The 20,908-nt window shown below is 39.9% G+C and overlaps 1 protein-coding gene across 3 annotated transcripts in view; it reads left to right on the top strand.

Annotated features, from left to right (window-relative positions):
* fer1l6 (fer-1 like family member 6) overlaps nucleotides 1-20,908 on the top strand; it is a 93,224-nt gene that overhangs the window by 50,278 nt on the left and 22,038 nt on the right. For 2 of the 3 annotated variants that reach the window (XM_036138718.1, XM_036138717.1), the window contains 11 exons: nucleotides 135-269; nucleotides 354-503; nucleotides 722-829; nucleotides 916-978; nucleotides 1,138-1,236; nucleotides 3,099-3,318; nucleotides 3,796-3,929; nucleotides 4,016-4,135; nucleotides 4,289-4,334; nucleotides 19,788-19,832; nucleotides 20,283-20,380. In XM_036138718.1, the coding sequence (XP_035994611.1) occupies nucleotides 135-269; nucleotides 354-503; nucleotides 722-829; nucleotides 916-978; nucleotides 1,138-1,236; nucleotides 3,099-3,318; nucleotides 3,796-3,929; nucleotides 4,016-4,135; nucleotides 4,289-4,334; nucleotides 19,788-19,832; nucleotides 20,283-20,380 (1,218 nt within the window). The remainder of the gene's footprint in view (nucleotides 1-134; nucleotides 270-353; nucleotides 504-721; nucleotides 830-915; nucleotides 979-1,137; nucleotides 1,237-3,098; nucleotides 3,319-3,795; nucleotides 3,930-4,015; nucleotides 4,136-4,288; nucleotides 4,335-19,787; nucleotides 19,833-20,282; nucleotides 20,381-20,908) is intronic. The other variant, XM_036138719.1, reaches the window with a different exon arrangement.

The following is a 20,908-nucleotide window of genomic DNA, read 5'->3' as shown; positions in this document are numbered from 1 at the left end:
GGCTGTGTCCTTCATGGCATCCTGAACTAAAAGACTAAAGTAACAAAGGATAAATCGTGCATGTTTAGATTGAACTTCTCTTCTGTGTGCTGGAATTTCTGCTGTCCATATTATTGTTTCTTGGTTGTTGTCAGATCATTAGCCAGACTCTCAGTCCTACATGGAATCAGTGTTTGCCAATGAGCCACCTTCTGCTAAGTGGAGACCTACAGTACATCCAGGAGGAGCCTCCACATGTTGTTGTCGAGGTGTACGATGATGACGCTCTGGTAATCCCAACAGCTGAAGGATTTTCCAGAGAAGTCTTAGTGGTTGCTATCGCTGACCCCCTCACTGCTCTGTGCCCTGTGCAGGGAAAAGCAGAGTATCTGGGAGCGACAGTAGCGATCCCTGAAGTGCGCTTGGCCTCTGAACCCTATGTACCCCCCACCCTGCAGTACAGCCCACTTCACTGTGGCAGCCAGCCAGGAGGAGACCTGCTGGCTGCATTTGAACTTCTGCAGGTTAGTCCTTCTGGTCACTTCCATGGACACGTGTTCAAAATCAAGTTATATAATATCTTTGAATGATAGGTAAGAGAAACTTTGCCAATATTTGCAGTACATAATCTGCTATGAACTGTTTAAAACCATTGTATAGTGTTCCTTATTACCACTAACTGGCCTATGCCTACTTAACACACTTTATCCCCAGTGAAGCTTTCCTATAACACACTGTGTAGATTTCAGAGTCTGGCCAGGGTAGCCTGCCAGATTTAGAAGAACAAGAAGGAGGCATCTATGCTGTTCCTGCCAACATCAGGCCTGTTCTCAGCACCTACAGGCTGGAGGTTTGGCTGCTTTACCTGCTGATCAAAAGCCGTTGAAATTATCTTTTAAATTGATCTTTAAAACAGATGTTCATATTTCCCAACAGGTTTTGTTCTGGGGATTGAGGGAGCTAAAGAAGGTGCAGCTCCTGTCTGTGGATCGGCCTCAGGTTCAAGAAAATACCTTAATTTAAAGGGAATCTACATTACACAGAGTTTTTTGGTGGTGTCCATTTGCATTTAGTGTACTTCCTAAATGTATATCAGAAAGTTTCCAAACAAATCAGGGATCTCAGGAAAATGAGCTTGAACATGTTCATCTTTTCCAGGTGTTCATAGAGTGTGCAGGTAAAACTCTGCGTTCCTCAGTCATCCAGAAGTACAAGTCCAACCCAAACTTCACCACACCAGTTGATGCCATAGAGCTGGTAATATTAACAATCTTAACACAAATAACCTACATTAGGATAGCCGGAGAGCTTTACAAGTCAGCTGGTCTATGAGGAACATTATGTTGCCAAATGTTTCTTAACACACTGTTTGCAAAATGCCTTTTGAACATAAATTAGAAAGTTAATGTTGGTGAGTGAAGTAAGGTTTTGATCCGATACAACCCAAGCAAAACCCAGAAGCTGGTTGAGAAGGTAACAACTGTTAATGCAATTTGACTTAGAAAATTAGGATATTTTTTTTTTTCAGAAAAAGAGGTAATATAAATCGACCACCTATCACTACCAGGAGCACCATGCTAGATCTTCCCTCATGGGTGATGATGATCATAATAAAAAAGCAGGGATCAGTCTACGACTGCAAGGACAGACCCTGTTATTGATCTTCAATCGCTTGACAACAAAGTTATCAAGAAGTCCATTGGTAACTCAATGTACCATAATACGGGCGTTGAATCCTGTCATAGGCATCTATTAGCCATTTCCACTAGTTCGGTGAAAGTTCTGATGCGGTGTATCTGGTAGAAAATAATATTTAACTTAAGAAATGGTAAATATAGTGCCTTCTGTCTCCTTTCTTTCTCCTTCCATCATCGTTCCTCTTCCTTTCTACCCCCTATCATCTGCTCCATACTTGGACCGTTTTTGTTTTCCTCTTTAGAACAGATTATATTACCATCATACCAAATCCCCAAAATCAATAAATAATTAAATACTTTGCTATATGAGGTAATTTGAATAAAATTATATGCACAGTAGACTTCACAGCTCCTGCAATGATAATTAAGTTAGGACAAAGGTTCAACATATTAAATAATATACAGACAGCTTACATAAACATACGTAAACAACAACTGTATTAAAATCAAAAAAGTTTTTTTACTTTTGGCACTCTGGAGCCTGAATCACCACCCAGAGGGGTGAAGCACAAACTCTTGTGAGAGTGGGTGATCTGGGCTGGCTAAAATAGCTTGTGCCTTTCTCAGGACTCGATCACTATGTGAAGTGCTGAGCCTGATGCCACACAACACGTCCTGCTATATTTTTTGTAGGATCCTAGCTGTGAAGGCATTTTTGTTACTACTTGTGATTCCTAAATGGACAGAGAAAGGTTAGATTTGGCGTTTCTTCTCAGGTTTGTGATGGAAATGATTTGTAGAAAGGACAAAATAAATCAGAGAAGGCTTGAGAGACTGCACCGCCAGAGGAGAGCAAAATTAGCATCAGCTTGACCCAACGTGTCATGAAGTCTGAGTGCTGAAAAGGAACCTGACTTTTCTGGAACCCAAACTATTCAATCTGCTCTAGAAGAAGTTATTTTGACCAGTCAACTCACCAACATTATGGACAAATCTAGTGACTTTAAGGAACAGGAGTTATGTGGTGATTGAGACATTGAAAAGGTGCTTGATCAACATTAGTATGGTTAGAGATGTTTTAGTTATCCTTATAGTTAACGCCATTATTTTAGGAAGGTTACGAATATAAATGCTTCTCCTAAGTCTTTTTTTCAGTTTTTTTAGAAACATATCAAATAAGATGGCAATAAGTTATAAGTTTAATTAGGCAAAAAAAAAAATTTTGGCAAAAAATGACTTCAGCCATTATTTAAGGAAGGGGATAGTATTGAATAAAATCAGCTGGAGAATGGAGCATTGATGATCTCCAAATGTGATCTCTCACTTTAACTTGACATAACGTGTTAGAACACTGAAATGGTTCCTCTGCGTACTGTTGAATGGAATACTGTTAATTTTGTCTTTGACAATGTAACACACTTTTTGCCCTGTGCTGATGTACATAACAGTTTACGTTTCTTTTTCCACTGTGTCGTGCGGCAGGAGTTACCAGAAAACGAACACCTCCATCCTCCTCTTAGTATCACAGTTGTTGATTGGCGGGCCTTTGGGCGCAGCACACTTGTTGGAAACCACATTATCAACAACCTCAAGGCCTTCAAGTACACTCCACCTCCTCCTCATGCAGTTCATTCACACAAACCATCTCAGGTCACACTCACCCCAGGACCTCCCCTGACACCAGAGCTGCACCGAGCTGAGGGTATTGACTGCCTGTAATTTTATGTTCTCTTTTTTGAAAGCAGTTCATTATTTCCAGTTTTCCAGCATCTTGTAAGATAGGACCCAGATGTGCAGCTCATTAGATAAAAAACATTGGAAATCTGCAGAGTTGCGACAAGAAAATGCAATAGAATCAGAAAAGATTAGCAATACACAGAACCATCAAAATGTGAAAAATCAGGTAAAACAAGCAAGATTCAAAATCAGTACAAAATCAAACTTGCAAACAACTATTTTTCCTGGGTAGATGAATTCCAGGGTAAATTGTTCAAAAGTATACATGTTGAGCGTGACTGTGATGAGTTCTTGGCAGTAAGATGTATGGACTTAATAGAGAAGTACTGAATTGAATTCAGACTCCTATAACTGCATAGGAATTGGACCAGTTTGCCTTGAGATGGCATTTCTTGTAATTTACTGGTATATAAATAAAACTGAAATGAACTGTGGCTGACAGGGCTGTCTCAGGATGCAGTAGAGACCTGTTCAACCGTGGCTCTAACTAATCAGGACTTCCTAATTACTGTGGAGGAGGAAGCACAACCACCTCCAGCTCCTCCCACACCAAAGCCAGAACCCAAGAAGAAAAAGGTGAAGTTCATAATAAATATATGTTGACATATCATATACTGCAACTCAAAGACTGTTTTATTATTTCTGGATATTTTTCCATATAGGTAAGCAGCTCAAAGAGCATGCGCAGGTCCACTAAGAGGAGGAGGCGTACCATTGCTGATGAATCTGCAGAGTCTGTTATTGACTGGTGGTCCAAATACTATGCATCTGTAGACAAACAGGTAGCCATTCGACATTGTACAGAAATACTTAGATGCAAAACTTTTTAGCCAATCTGTATGATTCAATCTCAAGGATGCCGTGTTTTGATTTGCCATTATAACTGAATTGAGTATTAGTCTTACATTTTGAAGAGATGTCAACATGTGCTGCAGGTCAACCAGAAGGATGGCATTCAATTACCCAGTGTATTTGAGAAAGGTAAGAAATACTCACCTATTTTTGAAAAGGATGCACAGTTCCAGTTTGTTTTATGTTTCCAAGCCAAAAATATATAAATCCTCCAGTCAAAGAGGATGGCACTCACAAGAAAATATACTGTTTGGTTGACTGATCATTCCTTCCGCAGATATTTATTAGGCCATTTCAAAGTCATGCAGATTTTGCCCACAGGTCCTCATCAGTGTGGAATGTTTTGTTTGTCACCAAGACTGCCTACAGACAACATTAAAGATAACACAGTATAACAGACAAATTGTCTAATTTTTTGCTCCAGTAATGGAGCTATAGGAAAATGGGATTGACTGAAATCCATTTATTGCAGTGTAAAAAGCAGGGCAGAGGACACAACCCTGCGGCGTTCCAGTGTTAAGGAGATGGAACGCAGATGTGCATTTCCCTATCATCACCACCTGGGGTCTGTTAGTGAGGAAGACACTGATCCAGGAGCAGAGCAGTGCAGATATACCCAGGTTGGGGAGCTACAGAGCCAGCATGTCTGGGAGCACAGTGTTGGAATTCTGCAGATGAGTCAAGCCGTGTGAAGTGTGAATGAGACAGCATCCTTTGTAGACAGATTCTCTCTCTAGGCGAGCTGCAGGCTGTCCAGGCCAGCAGGGATGTATGTCAGGAGGATCCTCTCAAAGCACTTCTTGATGACAGAGGTCAGAGCAAAAGGATGGTAGTCATTGAGGCAGGAGATGGTTGTATTTTTGGCACATGCACATTGATGGAACTGGTTTAGACAGGTAGGGACCATGGAGAGCTGCAACAAAAATGACCTCCAAGGTCACTCATTCATTTACTTAAAAATGCATCCCTCAGCAAACTCAAAGAAGTGCTGAAAATCCTGTCTAATGCAAATAGGAGATATCCTCTGAGTCTGGTGACCTTTATTCAGTTATGGCTCAATGTCCAATTCTCCTGCAGCTGCTGTAACACTTTTACTTCTCAATTCAATTCAATTAAATTTTATTTATATAGCGCCAAATCATGAAACATGTCATCTCAAGGCACTTTACAAAGTCAAGTTCAATCATATTATACAGATTGGGTCAGATTATACAGATTGGTCAAAAATGTCCTATATAAGGAAACCAGTTGATTGCATCAAAGTCCCGACAAGCAGCATTCACTCCTGGGGAACCATAGAGCCACAGGAAGAGTCATCTGCATTGTACATGGCTTTGCTGCAATCCCTCATACTGAGCAAGCATGAAGCGACAGTGGGAAGAAAAACCACCCATTAACGGGAAGGAAAAACCTCCGGCAGAACCGGGCTCAGTATGAACGGTCATCTGCCTCGACCGACTGGGGTTACAGAAGACAGAACAGAGACACAACAAGAGAAACAAAAAGCACAGAAGCACACATTGATCTAGTAATCTGTTCTACATTAGATGGTAGTAGCGGGTGAGCCGTCTTCTCTGGATGATGTCACAGTTAACAGAACGCCAGACCAGGTGTACCTACTATGAAGAGAAAAGAGAGAGAACAGAAAGTTAAAGCAGAAATGACAACACATAATGCATAATTGAAGAACAGTAGAACTCAATAGAGTGAGAAAATTAGATCCTGATATACTCCAGTAACCTAAGCCTATAGCAGTAAAACTATAAAGGTAGCTGAGAGTAACATGAGCCACTAGTTATAATTTTTGTCAAAAAGAAAAGTTTTAAGCCTAGTCTTAAAAGTAGACAGGGTGTCTGCCTCACGGACCAAAACTGGGAGTTGGTTCCACAGGAGAGGAGCCTGATAGCTAAAGGATCTGCCTCCCATTCTACTTTTAGAGACTCTAGGAACCACCAGCAGACCTGCAGTCTGAGAGCGAAGTGCTCTGTTAGGAACATACGGGGTAATCAGAGCTCTGATATATGATGGAGTTTGATTATAAAGGGCTTTATACGTTAGAAGAAGAATTTTAAATTCTATTCTTGATTTAACAGGAAGCCAATGAAGGGAAGCTAAAATTGGAGAAATATGATCCCTCTTGTTGATTTTCATCAGAACTCTTGCTGCAGCATTTTGGATCAGCTGAAGGCTTTGAACTGCATTTTGTGGACTTCCTGATAGTAAAGAATTACAATAGTCCAGCCTTGAAGTAACAAATGCATGGACTAGTTTTTCAGCATCACTCCTGGACAGAATGTTTCTAATTTTGGCGATATTCCGGAGGTGAAAAAAGGAAACTCTGGAAACCTGTTTAATATGGGATTTAAATGACATGTCTTGGTCAAAAATAACACCAAGATTTTTTACTTTATTACCAGAGGCCAGGTTAATGCAACCCAGATTAAGTGATTGGTTAAGAAGTTTATTTTTTTGAGGACTCTGGCCCAAAGATTACAACTTCGGTCTTGTCAGAATTTAGATGCAGGAAATTTAAAGTCATCCAGCTTTTGATGTCATCAAGACATGACTGCAGTCGAAGTAATTGATTGGATTCATCAGGATTTATGGATAAATATAGCTGAGTGTCATCAGCATAACAGTGGAAATTAATCCCATGCTGTCTGATAATTTTGCCTATCGGAAGCATATATATAGTAAAGAGAATTGGTCCAAGGACTGAACCCTGTGGTACTCCACAGGTGACCCTAGAGTTTGAGGAAGATTTATTATTAACATGAACAAATTGGAATCTGTCTGACAGATAAGATTTAAACCAGCCTAATGCTTTCCCCTTAATCCCTACAGTATGTTCAAGTCTTTGTAGGAGAATATTGTGATCAACTGTATCAAACGCAGCACTGAGATCTAACAGGACAAGTATAGACACAAGTCCATTATCTGAGGCCATGAGAATATCATTGGTGACCTTCACCAGAGCTGCTTCAGTGCTATGATGAGCTCTGAAGCCTGACTGAAACTCCTCAAGTAGGTCATTACTTTGTAAATGTTCACATAGTTGATTAGCAACTACTTTCTCAAGAATTTTAGATAAGAAAAGAAGATTAGATATAGGTCTGTAATTTACTAACTCATCTTGATCAAGAGAAGGTTTCTTAAGTAAAGGTTTAATAACAGCTACTTTAAAAGCCTGTGGTACATATCCATTTACTAAGGATAGATTAATCATGTCTACAATAGTGCCACTGATCAAAGGGAATATGTCCTTAAACAACTTGGTTGGGATTGGGTCTAACATTCAGGTAGAAGGTTTAGATGAAGCTAAGATTTTAGATAGCTCAGAAAGCTCTACTGCTTCTAAACAGTTCAGACACTGCGCAGATTCTAAAGATTCCTCCAATGCTGCCTCACTTACTGAGGACGAGGTAATCATGTTTGGGAGGATGCCAATTATTTTATTTTTAATGGCATCAATTTTATTTATGAAGAATCCCATAAAATCATTACTACTAAGAGCTAACGGAACGGATGGATCAACAGAGCTGTGGCTCTGGGTAAGTTTGGCAACTGTACTAAAGAGAAATCTAGGATTATTTTTATTCTCTTTAATTAATGATGAAAAATATGCTGCTCTAACTCTGCGGAGGGTCTTGTTATACAACAATAGTCTGTCCCTCCAGATTAAGTAGGATTCCTCTTGGTGTGTAGAGCGCCATTTTCTTTCCAATTTCCTAACATTGTGCTTCAAGGAACGCAGCTCTGAATTAAACCAAGGAGCCAGCTTCCTGTGAATAATCACCTTCTTTTTCAAGGGAGCTACATTGTCTAATGCAGAACGCAATGAGGAAGTCACATTGTTAGCAAAGGTATCGATTTGTGAATGGGAAGAAACAGCAATGCTGCCATCTACAGGGCATTTCTGCAATACTGAGGATATTAAAAAGGGGACAGACTCTTTAAGTTTTGATACAGCATTATCCGATAAAAATCTACTATAATGGAACCCTCTTTTGGGGGTGGAGAACTCAGTTAGATTAAACTCAAATGTTATTAAAAAATGATCAGACAGGACAGGGTTGTGAGAGAATACTGTTAATTCTTCACAATCAATGCCATATGTCAGAACAAGGTTTAAAGTATGGAGCCGAGAGTGCGTCGGTTTATGCACATTTTGAGCAAAACCAATTGAATCTAGGATAGTTTTAAAGGCTACACTAAGGTTATCACATTCAGTGTCAACATGGATGTTAAAATCACCCACTATAATAGCCTTATCAGTATTTAACACCAAATCAGATAAGAAATCTGACAACTCATCCAAAAACTGAGTGTAAGGGCCTGGTGGACGATACAAAACAACAAACAGAAGAGGTTTTATTGCTTTGCAGTTTGGATGAGGGAAACTGAGGGTTAAAATGTTCAAAAGAACTGTAATTATTAGTTGGCCTGGGACTAATTAATAAATCAGACAGAAAGATAGTTGCCACTCCTCCTCCTCTTCCCACAGATCTGGGAATGTGGAAATTTGAATAACTGGAGGGAGTTGACTCATTTATACTAACGTAGTCCTCTTGTAGCCAGGTTTCTGTGAGACAAAACAAATCAATCTGATTATCAGAAATCAATTCATTAACTAACAAAGTCTTTGGAGGGAGAGACCTTATATTTAACAGACCACATTTTATTGTTTTATTTTTAGGTTCAAGGTGAACCGTATTGATTTTTATTAGGTTTTTATGATTTGTTCCTTTTAGATCAGTTTTTGATCTGTTAAGTTTTGGCCGTGGGAAAGACACCGTCTCAATAGGATAATGGGTGGGTAACAGTACAGAAGCTGCAGAGAGGTGTGTTAAACTACGGCTCTGCTTCCTGGTCTGGACCCTGGGTTGTTAGCATTTAGGAGAACTAATAAATCCGGCCAGGTTCCTAGAAAGAAGAGCTGCACCCTCCAAAGTAGGATGGATGCTGTCTCTCCGGATCAGACCAGGTTTTCCCCAGAAAGTTCTCCAGTTATCAATGTAGCCCACGTCGTTTTCTGGACACCACCTAGACAACCAGCGGTTGAATGATGACATGCGGCTAAACATGTCATCACTGGTCAGATCAGGCAGGGGACCAGAGAAAATTACAGAGTCCGACATAGTTTTAGCAAACTCACAAACCGAAGCAACACCAACTTTGGTGACCTCTGATCGGCGTGACCGGGTGTCATTACCGCCAGCGTGAATAACAATTTTGCGGTATTTACGCTTATCCTTAGCCAGTAGTTTTAGGTAGGATTCTATGTCGCCTGTTCTGGCCCCTGGTAGGCATTTAACTATGGTCCCTGGTTTCTTTAGTGCCACATTTCTCATTATGGAGCTGCCAATAATTAAGGTCGGCTCCTCGGCGAGATTGTCGCTCAGAGGGGAAAATTTATTAGAAACGCAGATGGGTTGGTGGTGATCTGGGGTCTGTAATCTAGAGCTATGCTTCCTACGAACCGTCACCCAGCCAGCCTGGTTACCCGGCTGTTCGGGTGCTACTGCTTTAGGTTCGCTACGTGAAGTTACTCTATGCGGCTCCGCGCTAGCAAAAGAGCGGCTATCAGCTGGTTTTTCAACAGCACGGAGCCGGGTCTCCAATTCTGACACCCTCGCCTCCAAAGCTACAAAAACACTACATTTATTACATGTACCATCATCACTAAAGGAGGCAGAGGAATAACTGAACATCTGACACAGAGAGCAGCAGATAGAAGACGTAGTCAGGGACGGAGAAGCCATTATGAGGCTAAGGCTTGGCTAGCGCTAGGCTAACGCTAGGCTAAAGCTAGGCTAACGCCCTATTATCACGCCAAAGAACAAACCGTGTGAAACACGAGGAGTTCCCAAACGTGATGAGCAGCCACAGACAATGTTTTAAAAGTGCTTATGTTTGGAAACAGATGTTACAGCAAAGAGGTTTAAAGATAAAAAGCGAGATAGCCTGGAGCAAAGCTCCGTCGTTCACACAGCAACAACAGGAAGTGACACAATACGCCTTACCGCAAACAGGAAGTCCGCGAGCCAGTCAGTGCTTCTGGAAGAAACTGTGTGAGTCAAAAGTGTTACTCTTGGGTTAGGACAATAAAGGCCACCACGCATTAGTTCTCTTATAATGCCACTCTTCAAGTCCTTTGTTGCTGTTCTAGAAGCATCAGTCCATACCTTCCATCGCTACATACTTGATTTACAATTTAACTGTTTTTGTTATTCAGTTAATCCATCAAACTAATTTATTTAAGAGTTTGACCCCCTATTGTCATGAGATTTGGATCAGAACTGAAAGACAATTCGGATAGAAATGACTGAAATTAATTCAATGGGAAAGCTGGAGCTATTTGTAGAGACAGGGTGAGATTTTTTCATTTGGAGTGAGCCTGATGTAGAACTGCTACTTATCTGCACCAAAAGAAGTCATCTAAAGGTGTTTGGGTATCTCCCTTTAGAGGTTTTCTGAAACCGCTCCATGCAGAGCAAATTGTAGGGAAAGACCTACAGGGGGGGTACAACCTGACATCTGTGGTCCGATCCAGCAGATGAGCTTCTGTAACTTGGGTAACAGTAGAAATTAATTCTGCTTCAGACAGAAATGTGTCAGAATACACATTACAATGGTCCTTTATGATGGTGTCCATGCTGACACTTCTCTGCTGATGATCTCGCCGACAATGGCCAATAGCAGCTTAGTCTGACTGATCACATTTTCTTCCTACGTCCTATAAATTGTTGGGTGCAGGTGTGTCTCTTGACTGCGGATCATGTGGTACCAGGATTACATCATGGGAAGAAGGCAAGCTGATAAAGGGAGTGTCATTGTTGGGGGGGCTTCTGCTGGGAAACATTGGGTCATGTCACCCAAGTGGATGTTACTTCGACATATGCCAACCCATGAGCATTTCTGCAGACCATGGACTACACCCTTTCAAGGAAACAGTATTCCCTGATGGCTGCAGCCTTCCTAAGCAGGTGCTAGAAATTTACCACACCCTGTTGCGGTTCTTCCAGGGTCTTTACCTGAAAAAAGAGGTCTTCTCTATTGTAGACGTCTGAGACTTCTGTAGTAATAAAAAGACTCTTGAAACAGAAGCTATACTTTAAGATATTTAATCTAAGAAGGTTTACAGCTTCAGTATTGTACTCTCATACTCAACAATGCAAGACGGGTAGATTTCCGGACGCCAGAGAGAGAGAGTCCCCTCCATTACTCACACAATCATTATGGACCAATTGTGTACACCCCAAAAAGGGCGTGTACAGTATGACATCAGTGTTCCTTGCATCACATTGGCGGAGAAGATCATACTATATTGTTGTCATTTTGTCCAGTCTAAGTATATCAGCCTCTGAGTCTCCAGTATCCTTGGTTTATCTGTTGTTTCTGTTAACTGCTTTCGGCAGCTCCAGCATCGGCAATCTCATAATCCTTAACACAGGAAAATACACCTTGCCACTAAGCAGTAAAGGTTTAAGATTGGTTTAAGAACCAGTTTTAGGTGTAGGCTTTACCTCTAACTTCTCAGGGGTGCATTGACAGCAAAACTGGAACCTTCACGCTATTAGGCAGGTGGTCATAATATTATTCCTGATGGGTGTATGTTGTTCATTTTCCAGTCATCTTGTCAATTTGCTGAAAATATGATGGTGAAGAAGATCAAAGTGTTGCTTCTTAAAGGTATATACAGTGGGTACCGAAAATAGTCAGACCCCTTTAAATTTTTCACTCTTTGTTTCATTGCAGCTATTTACTGAAATCAAAAAAGTTCATTTATTTCTCATTAATGTACACTCAGCGCCCCATCTTGACAGAAAAAAACAGAAATGTAGAAATTTTAGCAAATTTATTAAAAAAGAACAACTGAAATATCACATGGTCATTAGTATTCAGACCCTCTGCTCAGTATTGAGTAGAAGCACCCTTTTGAGCTAGTACAGCCATGAGTCTTCTTGGGAATGATGCAACAAGTTTGTCACATCTAGATTTGGGGATCCTCTGCCATTCTTCCTTGCAGATCCTCTGCAGTTTCATCAGGTTGGATGGTGAATGTTGGGGGACAGCCATTTTCCACTTACCTGACTCCGCCAGATAGATTTGCTCCGCATATCCATCTGGAAACCTTCCGTTGAAGTAATTTTGGGAAGGGGCGAAAATACTGGTTAGCTGATTGGCCTATGCTGGTGATAGACGGGCCAAATAAACCAATCAGATTCCTCGTCGCTCTGTTACGAGCGACGACGAAAACACAACCACAAGCCAGGCTACTCTTGCTGCTGCAGGTAAAGGCTCGTTAGCTCAGCAAAGAAATACTCCGTAATTCCGATAAAACTTGCTCGATAGCCGCGCTAACGCTAGTTTCATCGGCTGAAGCCGCCATGTTCTTTAGACTGAACTGTCGCGCTTCCCGTTGCGTCACACCTCAACCCGCCTCAAAGCCAACGCTGATTGGACGTTCGTTTGGTGAACGGCTCCAAATTTTCTTCAACGGAGAGTAGCCAGACTGATCTGCGAGTGAAACCTTGAAAGCTCGCGAGATCAGGATGGTCTCACGAGGCTAATTTTCCACCCCATTTAAAGGGTCTGAATACTTTCCGTAACCACTGTACATATGTTCTATGCTTATAAAAAAAAGTTTGATCATGATAAAATAAGGTTATATACATCAAGTCTCCATCTTGATAGTGCTTTGATAGTCCTTTTTGAGGCTAGATAGAATCCAGCGGCAGGCGCAATGGACAGATATAAACAGACATGCCGACTGCCGGTTTCCTTAAATAATAAATCACTTGTAAATAATCCCAGACTGAGCCTGACCCTCTGCAATGCCTTGCAGTAAAGTGGCAGTTCGGCATGATTGAAGACCAACCGTTATTAATCAAATACACCGATCTACAGCAACTTTAGAGCCTGATATCAGAATATTTACTCACATTAATCAACTCTGCGGTCACATCTGAGGTTTAGCTTCCACTTCAGTGAACACCAACATTCATACTGTATTCCCAGCGGTATTCCAGTCTTTTCCTTCTTGGAATCATATAGTCTTTGCATTTTTTCACTGGATCTTGGACCATTCTTCATTGTTTTACTGGGAGATACTAATAGCCATTAGCTGCTTCCTTGTTTTATCCCCTGCTGTGCAAGCACAATGTCGTACTTCCTCTGTTATTAAAAATAAACACGAAAGGCTTTATTTATTAACAAATTGAGAAAAAACAAACCATAAAGGCCAAAATAACTAATAACCCAGTTGGATGTAAAACTATTTTAATAAAAAACTTTGTATGCAACCAGAGTGAACTATATAAATAAAATAAAAAAGTCAAATAAGGTGGCTATGCACCAATAAAGGTTTTCCAACTGGTGACCACTTTTAAACTTTTCAGTGAGGAGCACCAGTTCCAGTAAAAACTATTCTCTACCTGTGGTTTCAGTTAAGGTGCTAAATAATTAACTGCTTTTGTCCGTGTTACCAGGGACACCTTAATTGTTGTTTCCTGAACCTTGGCTCACTAACTCACATTCTCAGATGCAATTAGGAGACAAATATAGTTGGCATTACCACCTAAGACATTTTGGATCATTTAGAAATAAAATAAAAATGAAAGCCAGCAATGGAGCTTGGATTCTTTTAGTTTTAATTCAATTCAATTTTATTTATATAGCGCCAATTCATGAAACATGTCATCTAAAGGCACTTTACAAAGTCAAATTCAATCATATTAGCCATTAGCCAAAAATTTCCTATATAAGGAAACCAGTTGATTGCTTCAAAGTCCCGACAATCAGCATTCACTCCTGGAGAAGCGTAGAGCCACAGGAAGAGTCATCTGCATTGTTCATGGCTTTGCAGCAATCCCTCATACTGAGCAAGCATGAAGCGACAGTGGGAAGAAAAACTCCCCATTAACGGGAAGGAAAACCTCCGGCAGAACCGGGCTCAGTATGAACGGTCATCTGCCTCGACCCACTGGGGTTACAGAAGACAGAACAGAGACACAACAAGAGAGACAAAAAAGCACAGAAGCACACATTGATCCAGTAATCTGTTCTACATTAGATGGTAATAGCGGGTGAGCCGTCTTCTCTGGATGATTTCACAGTTAACAGAACGTCAGACCAGGTGTACCTACTATGAAGAAAAAGAGAGAGAACAGAAAGTTAAAGGCTGAAATGATGACAAGCAATGCAAAACTGGAAAACAGTAGAAAATAGATCCTGATGTCGTCCAGTAGCCTAAGCCTATAGCAGCATAACTATAGAGATAGCTCAGGGTAACATGAGCCACTCTGACTGGAAGCTTTGTCAAAAAGGAAAGTTTTAGTCTTAAACGTAGACGGGGTGTCTGCCTCATGGACCAAAACTGGGAGTTGGTTCCACAGGAGAGGAGCCTGATAGCTAAAGGATCTGCCTCCCATTCTACTTTTAGAGACTCTAGGAACCACCAGCAGACCTGCAGTCTGAGAGCGAAGTGCTCTGTTAGGAACATACGGGGTAATCAGAGCTCTGATATATGATGGAGCTTGATTATTAAGGGCTTTATACGTTAGAAGAAGAATTTTAAATTCTATTCTTGATTTAACAGGAAGCCAGTGAAGGGAAGCTAAAATAGGATAAATATGTATTGTTTATTGTTTATTGGTAAAAAGATCCCCATTAGCTGTCACCAAAAGTGGGACGAGCTAGTCTTCCTGGGGTCCACAAGACAAAACAACACAAGAAAAAACAAAAATCACTTAATCAAACATTGTAGACATTATTGTAGATATCATCAAAAATCCTTCAAAATAAGTTATTACATTCATATCTATTACATTAATTCTCACTTTCATACAGTAAATATCTTAATTCACCACTCACAAATTTAAATAGTGCATTCTCAAGTAATAATTAAAAGACGTATATTCAGTGGGCAAATATTCCAAAAGCTGATGGCATGATAAATAACTGTTCTCTTTAAAGGCATTTGATTTTGGACATGGTGACATCATCTGACCACCATTAGCTGACCTTGTCACATAAGAATAAACCTGATCACATCTGACAGGTTGAAAGAAAACAGGTTGAAAAGAATAGACAGCATTGCTAAAAAATGTTGTTGCATTGCAAGCCAGTCTGTACTCTGCCATTAACCAGGAAAGTCGACGGTGCATACTGATAGTGTTTGTTCTTAATGAACAATTTAAAACCAACCTGGCAGCTCTGTTTCGAGCAGTTTGTAATTTTCTTAGTTGACCTTTAGATGTGGAGCACCATACAGGTGCACAATAATCCAGGTGACATAAAATTAACCATTTAGCCACCTGTCCTACAATATTTGGAGGGACATAAAAAATAAGTTTTCTCACCATTGAGATACCACAACCCATCTTCCTCACTATGGTATCAATATGTTCTGCCCATGACAACTGATTATCAATTGTTATGCCCAATAGTTTTACTTTATCTACCTGTTCTATAGGCTCAAACTCATCTTTGGTGTATATGAGAGTTTATGCCTTGATCCCAAAATAATTGATTTGGTTTTAGAGATATTCAGCACCATCTTATTTTGTTTTATCCAATCAAAAACCATATTTAACTCAGCTGACAAAACATTGTCCAGGTCACTGACAGTTTTTGCAGCATAATACATTGTGGAATCATCAGCATACATTTGTACAGTTGCTTTACACACAACAAATGCTAAATCATTTGTGAAGATACCATATAAGAGTGGTCCCAGACAGCTCCCTTGCGGGACCCCACAATCCAAGACCCTGGAGTGAGACCAACTGCCAGAGTAATAAACCTATTGCGTCCTACTTGTGAGATAACTCTTCATAAATTTGATGGTGGTTGGATTAAATCCATAACATTCTAATTTATTGATGAGTAGATTATGATCTATGACATCAAATGCCGCACTGAAATCAAGTAATACTGCACCAGTCATTTTAGAATTATCCATTTCCTTAAGCCAATCATCCGTCATTGCTGTAAGGGCGGAACAAGTTGAATGGTTATGTCTGTAGGCATGTTGGAAATCTGTATTCAAACCATTACAGTTAAAGTATTCCTGTATTTGTGAATGGACTATTCTCTCCATCAGTTTACTAAGAACTGGGAGAATAGTGATAGGTCTGCTGTTCTTGCCAGTGAGTGCTTGTCTGCCATCCTTGGGTAAGGGAATAATTTTACCTTCTTTCCAGATAGTGGGGAAAACACCTTTCATTAAGAACTAATTTAATATATGACATATCGGACCGTAAACATAGTCAGCTGCCAGACTAAGTACTTTACTGTCCAGCATGTCAGTACCCACTGAGCCTTGGTCAGGGAGGGACTTCAACAACTTCCTTACTTCTCCTTTATCCACAGTATTAAACTGAAAAGTGCAACACTTGTCTAACATCACATTATTTTTTATAAGTTTTAGATAATCACAGTCAGTATCACCCATATTCTGCCTTAGTCCATTGACCTTATTTATAAAAAAATAATTAAAATAATTTGCTATATCCAATGGTTTGGTCAGAAATATGCCGTCTGATTCAACAAAAGAAGCCCCGCCAGTTGTTTTTCTACCCATTATTTCATTAAGGGTTTTCCAGAGCTCTTTACCATTTTGTTTTACAGCATTTATTCTTTGCATATAATATTCTTTTTTCATTGATCTATTCAGTTTTGTAACCTGGTTTCTCAATTTACAGTACTTAAATTTATCCTCCAGTAATCCAGATATTACTAATCTAGATTTGGCCTCATCTCTTTCCTTCATGAGACTTTTTAGAGTCTCATTCAACCATGGAGCTGGTCTCACTTTTACAATACACTTTCTCATAGGGGCATGTTTATCAACAATCTTCATAAATCTTTCCATAAAGATATTTAAGGAGGCCTCAGGCTCGTCAGTAACATACACATCAGTCCAGTCAACATCACCAACATCAGCCAAAAAACTTTCAGGAATTCATTTCTTAAAAATCGTTTTATGTATGATATTGATCTTACATTTAGGAATTTTTGTTTTTCTGGTAATTGCTATAATATTGTGGTCGCTAAAACCCATAGAACAAGAAACTGGTTTAGTACAGCCTTCAGGAATATTTGTGTAAATTTGGTCAATACAAGTGGCAGAAGTATGGCCAGCACTGTTCGTGAAAATTCTGGTTGGTTGAGAGATCATCTGAAACAGGTGACAAGCATTAATTAATGATACCATCTTTTGTTTCATTGGACATTGATTTGCAAACCAGTCTATGTTCATATCCCCAAGTAAAAAAATATCACAATTCACATCCGCAACTCTGTCAATTAACACACAAACATCATTCAGGTGTTACATATCAGACCCAGGAGGTCTATAGCAGCATCCAATCAGCATTGGCTTAAGGTGAGGAAGATGCACTTTGACCCATAAAGATTCTAATCTATCTGAGATAAACTCGGAGCACAGTTTTGCTGGAAAATTATTTCTAACATATAATACTATGCCAACCCCATGCTTATCCCTATCCTTTCTAAAAATATTGTAGCCATCTATGGAAATGTGTCAAGAACAGTAGAATCCAGGTGGGTTTCTGATATGGCCAAGATATGAATGGTGTTTCCTTTAATCAGATAATTAAGTTCATGTACCTTATTTCTGATGCTGCAAACATTCAAATGGGCCATAACAAGACCCTTTGAGACAGGAAGGAGATGATTATCATCATTGAGCCTGCTGTCCATCAAAGAATAAATAATAAAAAAAAAAATACAGTCTCATACAGGCTGTATGTGCTCATACAGGCTGTATGTGCACAAGGTTCAGGAAGCCAGAGAACTAGTCTCTAGCTCCAGCTCCTGGCTGTTGGTGCCTTTCTGATCCTTACACTTTTGGAAAGGGGGGTTGGATGTAGGCGATGTCCCCTCTTTCTCTAGCAGCTTTCATGGCTGGAATGAGTTCCCTACGCTTTTGTCTGACAGCTTCGGTGTAGTCCTCATTCACATAAATGTTGGTGCCTTTCAGCTTCTTAGCCTTTCCCAGTACAGCCATTTTATCTTTGTATCTGAGGAATTTGATCATAATAGGCCTAGGTCTCTTTCCAGAATGTCCAGTTAGATTCCCAGTTCTATGTACACGTTCAATCATCATCTGACTACTGTCCAAGTGAAGCTTCTCATTGATCAAACACATGACTTTGTCTTCAGTGTCCTTCCAGCTTTCATTCTGGGCCTCAGGAATGCCATCCACAACAAGGTTATTTCTTCTAGTTTGACTGTCCAAGTAGTTTGCTTTCTCAGTCATCTCAGCCAATTTCTCCTGCATTGCTTTAGTTTCAGCACAAGCAGTTCTTCTCTCCAATTCAGTTTTCAAATTTTTCTCCGTTAGATCATCAATGTCCTTCTGGGAGAATTGCAGACTGCTTCTCAGTTCCTGTGTCTCCCTGGTCAATTTATCAATTCGAGTGTTCACATTGTTTACAAGTAATTCCACAACTTGTGAACAATGTGAAATTGCTTTCTTGCTGCTGCAGTAGTTGCATGAACAGATCCCTTTTTTTGACCCATTAGCTCTCGTACCTGTGAGAGCGACATCAACTCCTCTCCATTGCTTCGGTTGCTGCTCTGGTTCTTCTTAGGTGGCATGATGTGCTGAGATCCCCTGCAAGGAAATCCCCAGGCTTCAGCAGGTGAAGCAGGCCGAGATAGTATCCACCAAAAAATATCAAAATATGAAGATCATCCACCGCTTTTCACCAGGTTTCTTATAAAATGGAGATTGTCAGAGTTGATATTTAAAAAAATTAGTTGAGATAAAACAATTTAAGGAAGTGAAAATTCATAGAAAATTCAGCTCAGGTTGTAGGTAGTGACCTCCAAGATGACACTACTTCTGATGACACTCAGGAATACGAGCAATTAAATATGAGTAGAATGAATGAAAGTCAACACGAGGGATTAAATATGATCATCAGAACTCTTGCTGCAGCATTTTGGATCAGCTGAAGACTTTGAACTGCATTTTGTGGACTTCCTGATAGTAAAGAATTACAATAGTCCAGCCTTGAAGTAACAAATGCATGGACTAGTTTTTCAGCATCACTCCTGGACAGAATGTTTCTAATTCTGGCGATATTCCTGAGGTGAAAAAAGGAAACTCTGGAAACCTGTTTAATATGGGATTTAAATGACATGTCTTGGTCAAAAATAACACCAAGATTTTTTTTTTACTTTATTACCAGAGGCCAAGTTAATGCCATCCAGATTAAGTGATTGATTAAGAAGTTTATTTTTGGAGGACTCTGGTCCAAAGATTACAACTTCTGTCTTGTCAGAATTTAGATGCAGGAAATTTAAAGTCATCCAGCTTTTGATGTCATCAAGACATGACTGCAGTCGAAGTAACTGATTGGATTCATCAGGATTTATGGATAAATATAGCTGAGTGTCATCAGCATAACAGTGGAAATTAATCCCATGTTGACTGATAATTTTGCCAATCAGAAGCATATATATATATATATATTTTTTTTAAACTTATAATACTCTGTGATGAGGTGAAGGTAGAAGTCCCCTGACCCACATTGTTGTACATTGCAGCTTCACCATACCACAGCTTGCTCAGCGATGGAATAGACTCGTTGGGTAAGGTTTCAGACATATAGCTGGAGGAGTTCTAGTTAGGGGCACATTCAGCTTCTGGTATTTTCACTTCCTTGGGAGAAATCTTCTGCTTGGTCATTAAATTATATCTGCAGGATTTGGGGATTGAATGAATCTATCTGGTTTCTATGGCGCAGCTGCAGAATGATGTAGACACCAAGCATTTTAGTTGTCGAACACTGAATGTGAATGCACTGAATGTGGTTCTGTCACTGAACAATCTGCATGGTAGATCTATGGGAAGCTTTTTTGTACTGCGTGAATAAAAACAATTTCGTTTTGGGCTTTGGCTGGAAGACTTAAGGTTGACTCTGTGACACGTGACTGGCAGATCTGTGAATGAGGCTTAACGCATGTGGTCACATAATTGCTGTAGTTACTGTGTTGTATGTCAGTGTTTCTCCCTAACATGAGCTGTGTGCTCTCCCACAGTCAGCAGCCAGTCAGAGGGAGACAAGAAGAAGAAACAGAAAGGAAAGGGGACAGTGGAGCTTAGCTCTACCTTACCTACTAAAATAGTGAGACTTCAGGTAATACATTAAGAGACATATTCACCAAGTTATTTTTAGTCTTGGGTTTAGAAGAGCAATATACTTCTAGCTGTAGTGATGACAGAAGACCCTTTAACAAACTACTGTAGTTGATCAGTTGAAAACAATGTTGCTCATTAAATTGAATTTGAACGGATAGATTTCTTTACTGTTTTATCTGATTCACACAGCACATCGCCATAAATACCTTGAAGGGACTGTCAAGCAGGGTTATAGAGGGAGGATGCTTTGGGCTGGTATTTTTTTACCCACATGACCTTAGCAACTTACTGTCATTAGGTTGACAATGATCTCAATGAGGTTGCGTCCAACAGCTGAAGCTTGGCTGAAATTAAGTCAATTAACAGAACAATGGAACCAAACATGGCAGCAGATCTAAGCTGTTTGGAAACCAGATCAGAGCTATATTTTCTATCTATCTATCTATCTATCTATCTATCTATCTATCTATCTATCTATCTATCTATCTATCTATCTATCTATCTATCTATCCATACATACATACAT

Source organism: Fundulus heteroclitus, chromosome 7, assembly GCF_011125445.2.
Source record: "Fundulus heteroclitus isolate FHET01 chromosome 7, MU-UCD_Fhet_4.1, whole genome shotgun sequence".
Taxonomy (NCBI): Eukaryota; Metazoa; Chordata; class Actinopteri; order Cyprinodontiformes; family Fundulidae; genus Fundulus; species Fundulus heteroclitus.
Note: the sequence above shows the minus strand (reverse complement) of the source record. Positions and strands in the feature narration are given on the sequence as shown.